We start from the raw sequence: 12,409 nt of genomic DNA on the forward strand, positions 1-12,409 counted from the left end.
CGTTCTTATTGATGAAATACAATATGTTTTTATTTCACTGTATTGGAATATATGCGCTACTATAAGAAGTACTGGTATTTCGACATTATTTTTTTGTGAAATTCCTTTAAGAAAGAAAGGTGGTTTTTACTACGTAAATGTAAAAATCATCCATTTCATTTCGATATGTCAAAAATATTGAAAATATGAAAATTTAAAGAAAAAAATATGCAACTTCATTTCTTATTACATTTTTATTCCACTTTTTTCAATTAACTGAAGGGTTGCTAAAATAAAAGTTTTCCTATTACTGCAGTAGAACGTTTTTGAATGTATAATGTTTGCCTTAAAATGAACGGAATTTTATTAATAGAAAATGCAAAAGTTGATTTTTTCATAAACATTACATTCTGAGGAGTCTCTTAAAGTTAAATTTCGTGTGAATAAGAATAACATTTTATTATATATGGTTACACAAATGAACAATTTTTCAACATTATTTTTAAAAATATAAAAACTTACCGCATTACCGCGCGGTGCGGTGCGGTAAATAAAGTGCGGTTTTATAATTTTTTTGCGGTTGCGGTGCGGACAATCCATTTAACGCCCACATCCGCACCGCGACGAACCCTAGTTTTGATTGTGATTGTGTATCTGGAAAAAACAGCGATAATGTGTATCTGAATTTCATATTTTGACGCTAGGTCTATCCTAGCGTTTACCGAGTATTTTTCTAGTGAATTGGTCAGAAATTGATTCTCTTGCTAAAATAAAGGTTTGTATCAGTGCAATGTATAATATAGTTGTGGCGAAATAACGAGATATCAGGCGATAATTATCGGCTCATAGCACATAGCTTGCTAAGCGCCATTGCGTCCTGTTTCACTTAACTATGTGAATGAGGTTAATTTACAGAAATTTCAAGAAGGTGATTTTTTTAACTAGAGGTTCTATTCTAAATAAATATATCTATAACAAATAAAAAACATCACTTGAGCTTATTTTTAGCCATTTAAAATTTCTCAACAAGTAAAAAAATGGAGGGAGGCCGGACGTCCGGGACACTTCTCCTGGATCCGCCACTCTCAAAAATAGAAAGCACAATGTGAACTCCCGCGCGTTAAAACATTAGAAAGCAGTGGCGAATCCAACGGAAGGTCCTGGGAGTCCGGACCTCCTCTGAAAATTGTAAATTTATTGAGATAATTTAAATTAATTTCGATTTTGTATTAGTTATATTTGACCACCAAAACTGACAGTGCTCATTTAAAAATCGAAATACCAGACCCCTCCCGATTTTTTTTCCGGATCCGCCCCTGTTAGATAGATCTACTGAAGGAAATAATTTCGGATTTGACTGTATAGATAAAGCTACAGTTTAGGTATATAACATAAAGTTTATTCGCTACTTCCATTGCTCATATCCAAAATAACTTCACGCACCCTTCTTCTCAATACTTTTCCTGTAGGCGTCATTGGCAGCTGTGCCAAGAAAAATACACCACCGCGCAGTTTCTTATAGTCCGCCACCTGACCATGCACTGTTCTTAGTACGTCCTCTTCGGTCAACGTGCTCCCTTTCGCCTTTACAACAACTGCAGCTGGTAAGTCAGAAGTTCCGTCCTGGTCTGGTAATCCAACAATACATACTTGTTCAACGCCATCAATTCGACTCACAACCGCTTCCAGGTCTGTGGGGGAAATTTGATAACCCATATACTTCAACAATTCCTTCTTCCGATCTGTCAGGAACAGGCAGCCTTCCTCATCGAAATAGCCTATATCTCCCGTATGAAACCATCCTTCTGCATCGATAGCAGCAGCTGTGCCCTCCGGGTTGTTATAGTATCCAAGGATACTCTCTCTGAATTTTAGCAAAAGCTCGCCCTGCTCTCCGTTAGTTAGGGCATTTCCATCTTCATCAATAATTTTAGCAAACATATTTGGTAGTAATTGCCCTGCTGACTTTGGTTTTCGTTTCCACATATCGGAGGTTATGCTACCAATTTCTGAATTACCCAAACCAGTAAAAGACCTACCATTGGGTAGCACATTATCGATAGCATCACGGATCGTCTCTGGAGCAAAAGAGCCACCGAGTGTCCAAAAAGCAATCGATGACCATTTTGCGGTTTTGGCACGAGGATGACGTAGTGCAAGATACGCGTAAGAGGGTGGAGTGAACAAAAATCGGATTGGATATTTCTCCAGCAAGTCATAGAACACATTTTCGCTGAATGACTTTCTTGTGATTAATCTTGGATCACCATTAACGAGAGAATACACCAGAAAGTATAGTCCAGTAGCCCAATATAATGGACTGAAATTAAACACGAGACCCAGATTGCTCAGTGCGATGCCGTGACCGAAGCCCGCAATCAGTTGGGCATGAGATAGAGACACACCTTTAGCCAAGCCTGTTGTTCCTGAAGAACATAGAATTACACCTACTAGATTCCGAGAGTTTCCAAGATACGGTGGGCTGTGAATGAACTATTTTTAGTTAAGATTCAATGGTATAATTTAAAGAATTCCTTACAAAAACATTATCTCTTTTCCAGTTTCCTTCAAAAGATCATCAGCACTTTTCACATCACTTTCAAATACGTATATTTCCGGCGTTTGTTTTACTGATAAATTAATCGCCTCCTTCACCGTTTCATAGTTACTAACATCACAGAATACCAACTTTGGTTGTGTGATTCCCATCATGTGGGCCATATCATCCAGTCCATAATTCGGTGCAAGTGTATTGAATGGCATTCCAATACTAAACAATGCCACCACCATCGGTGCAACATTTTCACTGTTGGCACAAGCCATTGCGACCATATCTCCCTGTTTGTATCCTAGCGACGTCAGATTCTGGGTTCCTCGTATCGCTCTCAGTCGCATTTCCTCACAGGTCATTGAACGTCCCGTATCACCGTCAATCTGAATCACTTTTGCTGGGTTTCGGTTCAGTGTGGTAAGCAAAACTTGACCAAAACTAGCCTCTGGATTGTAAATTGGAGGCTGCTGAAGACCGCTCCATACTTTTGTTTCTGGGTTAAATGTGGGAAACATTGTCGAACTTAACTAGTTAAACTTCAACTACAGAATGATTATGCGATTTTTCTGTAGTAACATATTTATACAGTCATCTTATCACACTGTACCAGCTGAAGAGGGCTAAGCTGATACGATTGGTCTACAGATTGTGAAATTGCAGATCACTACGAAGTCGCTCGATCCAACTCATTGTTGGTATCTACAATATGTGCTTCTCGTTTGTATTATCTCATACAGTGTGTCACAGCGAAACTCATCCTGATAGAGAAGGCCATTCTTAACCCATTCATGCCCATGCTGTTTGTGAACAACAACGTTTTTAAAGAGCTATAACTTTTGATTGAGGCAAGGTTTGCTCACAAAAACAAGTAAGGCTAATAAATGTGACTATTGCCTTTCATTTGAGTATTAACAGTTCCAAGGATCAGATCTAGAACTGAAGTTATTGCAATTAGTCTGATTGGATTCCAATGGAGCAGTGCTGCCAGGAACAGTTAACGCTGACGACGGAAAATTAATTTTTCATATATCTTCGTTATGTTACAATATTATTGAAAACTGATCAAACGTATCAATTTAGACTGTCCTTGGTTACGTTTTCCACGCAATTGGACTATTGTAAATATTCTAGGAGAATTGCATTGAGCATTGGAAGGTAAAACTTGAGCAGCTTCTAGCCCTGCGAGAGAAGAATTTATGAAAAACGGCTTTTCGTGTTTCTTGATCCCATCGTTTTCAAGGAAAAATAGTTTCGAAACCCTACATGTACTAGAAAAAAGTTGGGCATGAAAGGGTTAAAGCTTTCTAACCCGGCTTATCTTAAAACAATTTTACATATTGATTTCACAAACTTTGAAGCTCGGCAGTAATTTTTTTACAGATTCCTAGCAAAAAAATCCGATGGTCTATAATAAATCGTCACAAATTAGTTTTCTGGTTGCACAGTCGAGCATATTTCGACATACTACTCAGCAAATTCGGCTAAATAATTTAGAATGTAGTGGAATCTCTGGACCAGCATAAAAAATTTCAATAATGTCGTACCGATAAAAGGTTTCCAAGCGGACAACAAAGTTATTGCAAAGTTTGTGGTGCTCAGTATTCAGGTGATGACTTTTGAAAAAGTTAAAGTTTTTACTAAAACTAAACAACTGAGCCTTATTATATCTTTGAGAAAGTTTTCGTAGTTTGTGAAACCCGTCCTTTTGTTAAAACAAAAGCTAGGGTGGTTCCAATTTTACCAAGATAAAAAAAAACTTTTCAATTGTTATAGATAAAACCATACTACCTTCAGAAAAGTTGTGAAACGACTAATTTTAGAAAATTCCGCTGAAGACATGTAAGCTCTCTCATTCATTTTCATTTCAAAAGAAATTTAAAATCAAGGTTTAAGGTGTTTCTTAGTGTCTCTTAGAAAAAGTGTTTTATTCATATAACTATTGCGGTACTAATTTTAAACTTAAGTAATCTTCAGACAACTTTAAGATTGTTTGGGCCGATTAATTTGTTTCGTGGCACCACCTATCTAGCCTAATAATTCGTTGAAAAGTTATGAGCAATTTTTTCGTCAAAAATGGGGTTTTTTTAAATTACAATATATCTGATTGGGGGCTGAGGCAAGTGAGAGATAATTCTTTTTAAACTGCATATAAGGTCAGAGCTGAGATTTATCGGTCACGTGACTTTGACGAAAATCAAAATTTCATCGTATTCAGTAATCTATCAGGCAATAACAAAAATCAAATGAGAAACTTACTAGTAAAGCAACGCAGAGGAGAGAGAGAGAGTACTGTAGGTAGAGAAGAGAGTACTGTAGATAGAGTTCTCTAAGCGGTCAGACTCTTTATGTATGATTCTTTGTAGCGTTTCAAGCGCGCCTTTTATGTACTGCAAACCATTTCAATCGCACAGTAGGGGAGACTGAGGAGACTTGATCCCCGGGGAGACTTGATCCCACCATCGTAACTCAAAGGCGGATCAGAATACATTAATCGAATATACTAGAAAGTTGCGTAGTTTTATCTGAAAATAAATTTCTTTAATGCCAACAAAGAAATTAGACATGTAGAACCGATTTTTTACCGATTTAAAACAAAAAATCTCAGAACTGAAGAAGATTTATTTTCTAAATTTGCAAACTTTTATGCAATTGATAAAATCACCCACTACATACTATACTTTTGCAAACAGAATTACAGGAGAATGTCAATTATATAAATACGTTATGATTGAGCTAATTTTTTTGTTCAATTATATTTTTATTAAAGTTTCGCCATGCTTCATACACAACTGAACATAACCAAATTCACTTCGCTTCATCATACAGAAACTTAACTGTAATTGTTTACTACAGTATACGTAGCAACCATGCATCCCACATTTGACGTTGCTCAACCATAACAACAGACAGCTTTCAAATAATTGCACGGAGATTTGGGGAATTCGTAAAAAAATCAGATGAGAGATGCGTAATATATAGTAACAAAAATAACTATATCTAATCACAACAATCTAATCAATACCGCAATCCATTTATAACATTGAGTAGGGTAAGGGACCTATTTTTACATTATTAGGGAGGGTACCGCATTATTTCATTATTTGTTAATTTTATTACTTCAGCTTTTTTGCTTTGTTATTAAGAGCCAATATAATAACAAAAATGTCTTGAGAATGGTGTTGTCTTCTTCTGTTTAAGCGCAGCAAAAACTCTAATCGAGTACCTCAACTATCACAATACCATTTAAGCCAATGCTTTGAGCAAATATGGTAGACGCTGCTCTAATCAAAGGCTTAGGCTTCAGATGGTTAGGGTGATAATAGAAACATGGCAAAAATAGTCTTATTACCCTACATGCTCTTATAAACACGCTTTCAAAGAGGAATCAAGTATCCCCAAATTAGGGATCGAGTCTCCACTAATATAAGAATTTTCCATTTTTTTGTTGTTTTCCAGAAACGCTCATAGCTCATGTCCAGTGTAATATTTCTATGCATTTTTTTATAATTAGCAGTAAACTCTCTAATATAATTGAGCGAGTAAACGCGCTTTAACCTAGGCTCTTTAGTCAGGGCAAGGTGTAAATACCTCTGTCCCATCCCAAAGGACCAAAGGAGTGATATTAACCTTCTCAGCCAAGTCACTCCCAACGTTTTATTCTTTCCCCTTATAATCTGAAGCGGTCGGTACGGTTGTCCTCGTTTCTTCCTCATTCAAGTTTCAAAACCATTCGTTGGTTGAATTGTTCATTAAGTGAATAATTCAATTGCCATATAATATTGAAACATCTTCAAACACAACTCTGCACAGTATGCCTGGCCGTTTTAATATTTGCAACATATTATAATATACTTCAAATATTAATGTTGATAAGAAAAACACTAAAGAATAACTGCAGTGTTTTCCAGGATGCTTTTCAATACTGGCTGTGTAAGGGTTAGAATAGAAATAGAATAGAATTAGCAGTCATCCCTAGAAACTATAGAAAATGACAAAAAATACTTCGTTTTTTATCACCTCAAGGAGTTGGATTGAAAAATAAAAAAGGGGATAAAGTCTCCTCAGTCTCTCCTATTGCTCTGTTATGGAAATTTATTTCTCAGTCGCCCCGTATCATGATTCGAAATATAATTAACGATAGCATTTTTTTTTTAATTTAACAAAATAGATTTAAAAAAATCCGGTACTTATCCTTATCCTTTTAATAATAGAAACTAGAGTTTTAATATGTTAGAAAAAATGTTCGCTTTCAAAAGCTCTAAAAATCATTTAAAGGATATGTTAGGGAAAACTAAAGCTGCAAAAGTCATATAAATTTTTTTTTTCATGAAATGACCCTTGATAATAATGTTTTTTTCGCGATTAAATTTGTCACTTTACAAGACTTCTCTATTATTTTAAATAGTAGGTAAGGGGGTTTCTATATTTATTAAATGTTGAAAATTTACTTTTTATGTAGTTCGAGATAGCGTTTTGCAATCTTTCAGAAAATTTAATAAAATCATATTTTAAACAACTTTGTCGAATACACTGAAACCCTATGTGATGTACTTTGTACTTTACAAGAAATTTACCAAAACAAAAATTGGGGTGTTTCTTAAAAAATGGTTTTAATTATATAACTTTTACAGTTTTGATTTTTTGTTAAAATGACTAGAAATTTATCTAAATATACCGAACTTCTAGTTTCTTGCGTTGAAATGTTATATGTGGATCATTCCTCGTCAGATTTACAACCAAAATTTTAATTCCTTTCAAAAAAAAATTCTTGCATTCTTTAGCCAAATATAATTAAAATAATTTTTGGTTTTTTTTTGTATTTTTTTTCGCGTTATGAGTATTTGAAATCTTAAATTTTATAAATTTGAACATTTTTCACTCAATGATAATTGGGAAACTATTCGACGTATAAAAATAAGTTGCGTTTTTTGCATGAGCTCAGCGGAAAACTTTTGTAATTTTTGGTTTTGTTATTTAATTAACATATTTATCAATTCATTAATCTTTTCACATTAAAAATGTCTTATTTTACTTTCTGGGGCTAGATGTCGTTCTAAAATCTAAGATATCTGCCATTTTTTCGAAACTATGTAAGGTTTGCACGCTAGATGGATTTTAATCATTTATACACCAACCGATTGAGAAACACCTAGCTGAAATATTGGTAATATTTTAATATTGGTGCAAAAAAGATAGTCTATTAAAAATAGCCAAAATCGTTTTTCGGCTTCAGTGGCATCGCACACAATTAAACCATGTAAGAATGTTTCGGGTACTAGAACGGTGCCACAGAATGATTTTCAATGTGGGTGGGTTGGATGGTTTTGGATTGAGTTCAACACTGCAGAGTGCGACGTGTGTGTGCTGCTTGAGAGTGCACGTTTGAAAAAAATAATTTATTTTTTGCTTTTGTGTGCGCTGCACTGACGATGTTTTTGGCGGTTTGTAGGTACGTAGGGTAATGAGTCTATCGGCACACACGTTTCACATTCCGGATATACTGCCCATGATCACAAGTCAGTCCCATAAAGATAGGAAATCCCATAGAAAACGAAACAAATATGTGATCATGGGTAGTATATGTGATACGTTTTTTTATCACTAGTGCATCTGACAACATGCTTCTGTAGTTATTTCTAAAGCACGGACAGACTCAACTGAATTCGTGCCTGCAGAAAGGCGCGGATTACTTGAAGTTAGAGAAGCTGAACATGCTTAGGGCATGTTCAGCTGTGTAGTATTTTATATGGAAGTCGCAAAATGGAATTGAAACAATAACATTCCGAGCAGAGCTTTTTGATATATTCTTTCGAACAGTTTTGTTTTGAATTGTATAACTGGTATACACCCCCGTTCTCTTTGTTGCTTCATTTGAAGTACATTTGGAACTGTTTTGAATATGTATTTGGCATTGCAAAACCAAATCCAGGTGGGTTTTGCAAAAAAATACGACCATAATGTTGACATTTGAAGTTTGTAGCTCGTTTTTTTTCTAAAATAACGCGAGCGACCTAATTGACCGACTTGAACGAACTAATGAGCAATGAAATTGCCATAAGAAACAGATTCCTCGTGATTTTTTTTTTTTTTTTGATCAGAAAAATTGATATTTTGTAGATTTTTTAAACAATTGTTTATAAAAAAATTAAATAAAAAAGTATTCTGCGCCTTTTTTGTTCGAAAAAATGCCACATATACTACAGTACCTAACAACATACCGACGAAAAAAATGGCCCGCCATTTATAACTAAGGTATTCCGCGCCAAACGTCTCCGCGTACGGATTTCTAACAATGAATTGAAGGCGTTCAGTACAAGATTCATAATTTTGACAGTACTATAATCAAAAACTGAAAGTTTTAAAACTAGAACTTACTCCCAGCAGCAGTTTGAGCTAGTAGTTTAGTTTAACTCTAGAACGTTGCACTGGGGTTCAAATGTACCCCACGCCTTCTTTGGAGCCGTGTGAAGACGAGAATTCGGCATTTACCGACCTGAGTCCATAACCATAATTCAATTTAGAGTTCCTAGTGTAAGAGTAGGAAAAGGTGGTATAGCAAGTTTACTTATAGACTTCGTGGAATCAGGTGTCAAAGTTGCCGTGGGTCACATTTGTACCCCAGCGTACGGTTGCCGTTAGTGTTTCGTCAGGTTTCGTGCTATCAGTGGAAATGTGATTCGTGACAATACCAGTTTAAATACTGTTTTACTACGTAAGTAACAATTAGTATTATATATTCGTTTTTAAACATTTATTTAATTAATTTAATTTAATTTTGAAGCGGAACAAAAATCGTTCTCATTTTTGCTGATTTTTATTGTTTTATTGTTTTTTATAGTTTTTCTAAGCAATGGATTACAAGTATAATTTGTGCATAACTGCTGAAACAGTAACGTGTGTTACCAATGTATTACTGGTCAGAAATATTCTTTTTTTTTTCTTTTTCAATTTCCACCCCATTTTGTGATATTTTCCAAAACCTGATTGTTAGACTTTCATTCTTCAAAATAATTGCCCTTTTTCGAAAATATCGAAATTCATTTAGAATTTTAGAATCATTTGATTTTTTTCAAATTGGTTGAAAATTCGCAAAGTTATAGTAATTTTTGTGAAAAAAGTCAAAGCAGCGATTTTTTCACTTTTTATTTTGTTCAAACTAATTTATGTATCATTGATCCAATAAATTTCGTACTTCCACTTACACAGCTTTTTTTCGCAACTAAAAACCGAAGAAAATTATGTATTATACGTTTCTTTTGCTTGCATTTTTACCTGCGAAAATTGCGATCAAACGCGTGGGGTACATATGTACCCCTGTGCAACGTTCTAGGGTGGAAAACGCAAGTGCACCGTTCGAGAGTTAAAATTCATGCCATGTCTTAAGAGGGGCGTCTGTTGTAGGGAGCAAAAATAATCGTCCTCTTTTTTATCCGCTTAATTGTTAGTATTGAACCTCTAGGAAAGTTTACCGCAATCTCGGTTGCCACGCTGAACTTTTTTTTGTTTTAAACAGCGATGCATTTCACGCGCGTATTTACTATAACACACGTAGATTTCAATCTATTGGCAACGATCTTCGAAAAACTGACAGCGATAAAAATACAGTGTAAACAATACACTCTAAACTACTTCTACCCAAATTTTTAAGATAAAGTACCCAATGGGTCATTTTCTACAGCGTTTTTTCCGTGATGCAATTTGATGTGGGACATCCTTTAATAACGTTTTTCTCAAAACCGCGTTTTTCGAATTGGCGAACACGATAACTCAAAAACTAATCAACGAATTGACTTGATTTTTTTAGGAGGATGACCAATATGTGTAGCCTGTCGATGAACCATAGAAAACTGAATAAAAAGAATTTGCTCCCTATTATTTTGAAGAGAAAATGAGCGAATTTTACAGTAAAATATAAGATTTTTCGGTTTTCGAGAAGGCATATTCCGAAACTCAAATTTTTTTTCTATTTTTTGTGGTTCATCGACTAACTACAAGTCTATGCTTTATAAAACATATTAAATTTCCCGTATCAGACAATTTTATCGAGAGATATCGTGTTCGCCGCGGCGCTCCTCGACTTGGAAATGGTTGGATATCTACTCTTGGAACGCTCGTTTGTGTGGCTCTGTGTGACTGAAAATATTTTTTTTCGTATGCAATGAATGTATAAAGCGAGCCTAACATTATACAAAAGATCCATTGTTGACTTGTCTTCAAAATCGTTAAACAAAATTACTTTCGTTTTGAGCACTTTACACCAGACGCTCCCCTTAATCGCTACTGGAATTTATCCAGTATGAGTATCTGTCCTGCTCTATGTATTTAAAACACTGTTTTAAATTAAGCACCAAATAGAACAATGACGAATACCAATTTAAATTTTAAAATAAAACTGTTTTAAATTATAAAGCAAACGGCTATACTAGGGATGTAATTGTTTCAGTTCTAGTTCCACATTGCAACACCTAATCCATTAAGACATACTTAACCTAAAAATTGTTTACCTAAGTTTATTAGTATATTATTGAAAATTTAAAAACAAATTTCGTATTTCAAGAAAGAAGAGAGTATTTCCATTGGCGAGCGTGGGATTCCTCATTACAGTTCTCAATATGGAGCTACTCGTTTTGAATGTATTTTCTGGACATACCAGCCTATTTTGCTAGATGGACCAGCTAAATAATGCCAATCAACTAGTGAGATAATTGATTAATTGAAATAAAAGAATAATTTAAAAGTATAGTAGAGAACATAGTGTTGCACTTGGTTTAAGAATTTTGTTAAGCGACCCTTACACGTTCAATATTTTTGTCAATACACAGTAATGACGATATTATTACAATATTTCAATCCCATTTGAAATTCACATCGTCAATACTACTTTTATCCATTACACGTACTTTTGTCAATAATCTCTAGTATTGTCAAAATATTCATCGTGTAAGGGCCGCTTTACTGTTAAATGACCTTCAATAAAATTAGGGAAGGTTTACAGCAAATTATAACATATGGAAGCAAGAGAGTAAGCTAGAACATGAATCGATAGTTGCAAAAGATTAAAATTTATTCGAAAATTATTTTGCACGCTTTGTAAAAAGCTTTATTTTTATGTCAACGTGGTCGAGTCCAGTACACAGCCTTTTACTTTTTATCGTGATTTTAAATATTTAAAGTAAAATAAAAAATTGGACAAACTTTTAAAAAAAATTCTATTTGTTTGTAATAATTGCAAAATATATAAGTTACACAACAAAAAAAATTCGAAAATGCTTCCTAATGCGATTTTTTTTTAAATTAATATTTTTACCATACATCGAATAGTTTCCGAGTAATCAGTGATTGAAATATGTTTTATTTTAAAAACTTCGAAAGTTCCAAAACTAATAACTTGAAAAAAAATATATTCAACCAAAACAAAATATACATGTCAAATATTTGTAGAATGCAAGAAAAACTTTTGGAAGGAATTAAATTTTAGTTGTACATCTGACGTGGAATAACCCCTATATTTTTTACTAAAAATAAACTATACTAGAAAGCGTGATGTATCATATCGCAGAAACGGTATTTAATAGTACCCTGATCGAAAATATTTGAAATATATTTTTATGTCAATGTTCCCATAACTTTGAAACGAAAACCGTTGTTCGCCCTAAAATAGTCTTCAAATTGTCCAAAGGTTACTAAAAACTACAAAAGTTATATAAATAAAACCATTTTTTTAAAGAACACCCTAAAGCTAACATTTGCATTTCTCGTGGAATGGAATGTTAGAAAGATAGAGCATGCGTGTCTTCAGCAAATTTGTCTAAAATGTGTTATTCTGTAACTTAATTCAAGACAGTCAAGCTCTATCTCGAACCGTTGAAAGTCCAATCT

At 34.2% G+C, this 12,409-nt stretch overlaps 1 protein-coding gene across 1 annotated transcript; it reads right to left on the reverse strand.

Moving 5' to 3' along the window:
• Positions 1-1,377: 1,377 nt before the first annotated feature.
• LOC131679677 (uncharacterized) lies at positions 1,378-3,234 on the reverse strand. The gene is made up of 2 exons (XM_058960412.1): positions 2,519-3,234; positions 1,378-2,461 (listed from the first exon to the last, which is right to left on the reverse strand). The coding sequence occupies exons 1-2, from the start codon at positions 3,043-3,045 to the stop codon at positions 1,378-1,380; spliced, it is 1,611 nt and encodes a 536-aa protein (XP_058816395.1). The 5' UTR covers positions 3,046-3,234.
• Between the last annotated feature and the right edge of the window lie 9,175 nt (positions 3,235-12,409).

This window comes from Topomyia yanbarensis, chromosome 2 (genome assembly GCF_030247195.1).
Source record: "Topomyia yanbarensis strain Yona2022 chromosome 2, ASM3024719v1, whole genome shotgun sequence".
NCBI lineage: Eukaryota > Metazoa > Arthropoda > Insecta > Diptera > Culicidae > Topomyia > Topomyia yanbarensis.

What these genes read in the sequence shown, in the direction of transcription:
- LOC131679677 (XM_058960412.1), bottom strand. Translation starts at nt 3,045, where the DNA reads ATGTTTCCCACATTTAACCCAGAAACAAAAGTATGGAGCGGTCTTCAG. An exon ending in GGAAAAGAGATAATGTTTTT is followed by an intron (nt 2,462 to 2,518) that starts GTAAGGAATTCT and finishes GTTCATTCACAG; the next exon opens with CCCACCGTATCTTGGAAACT.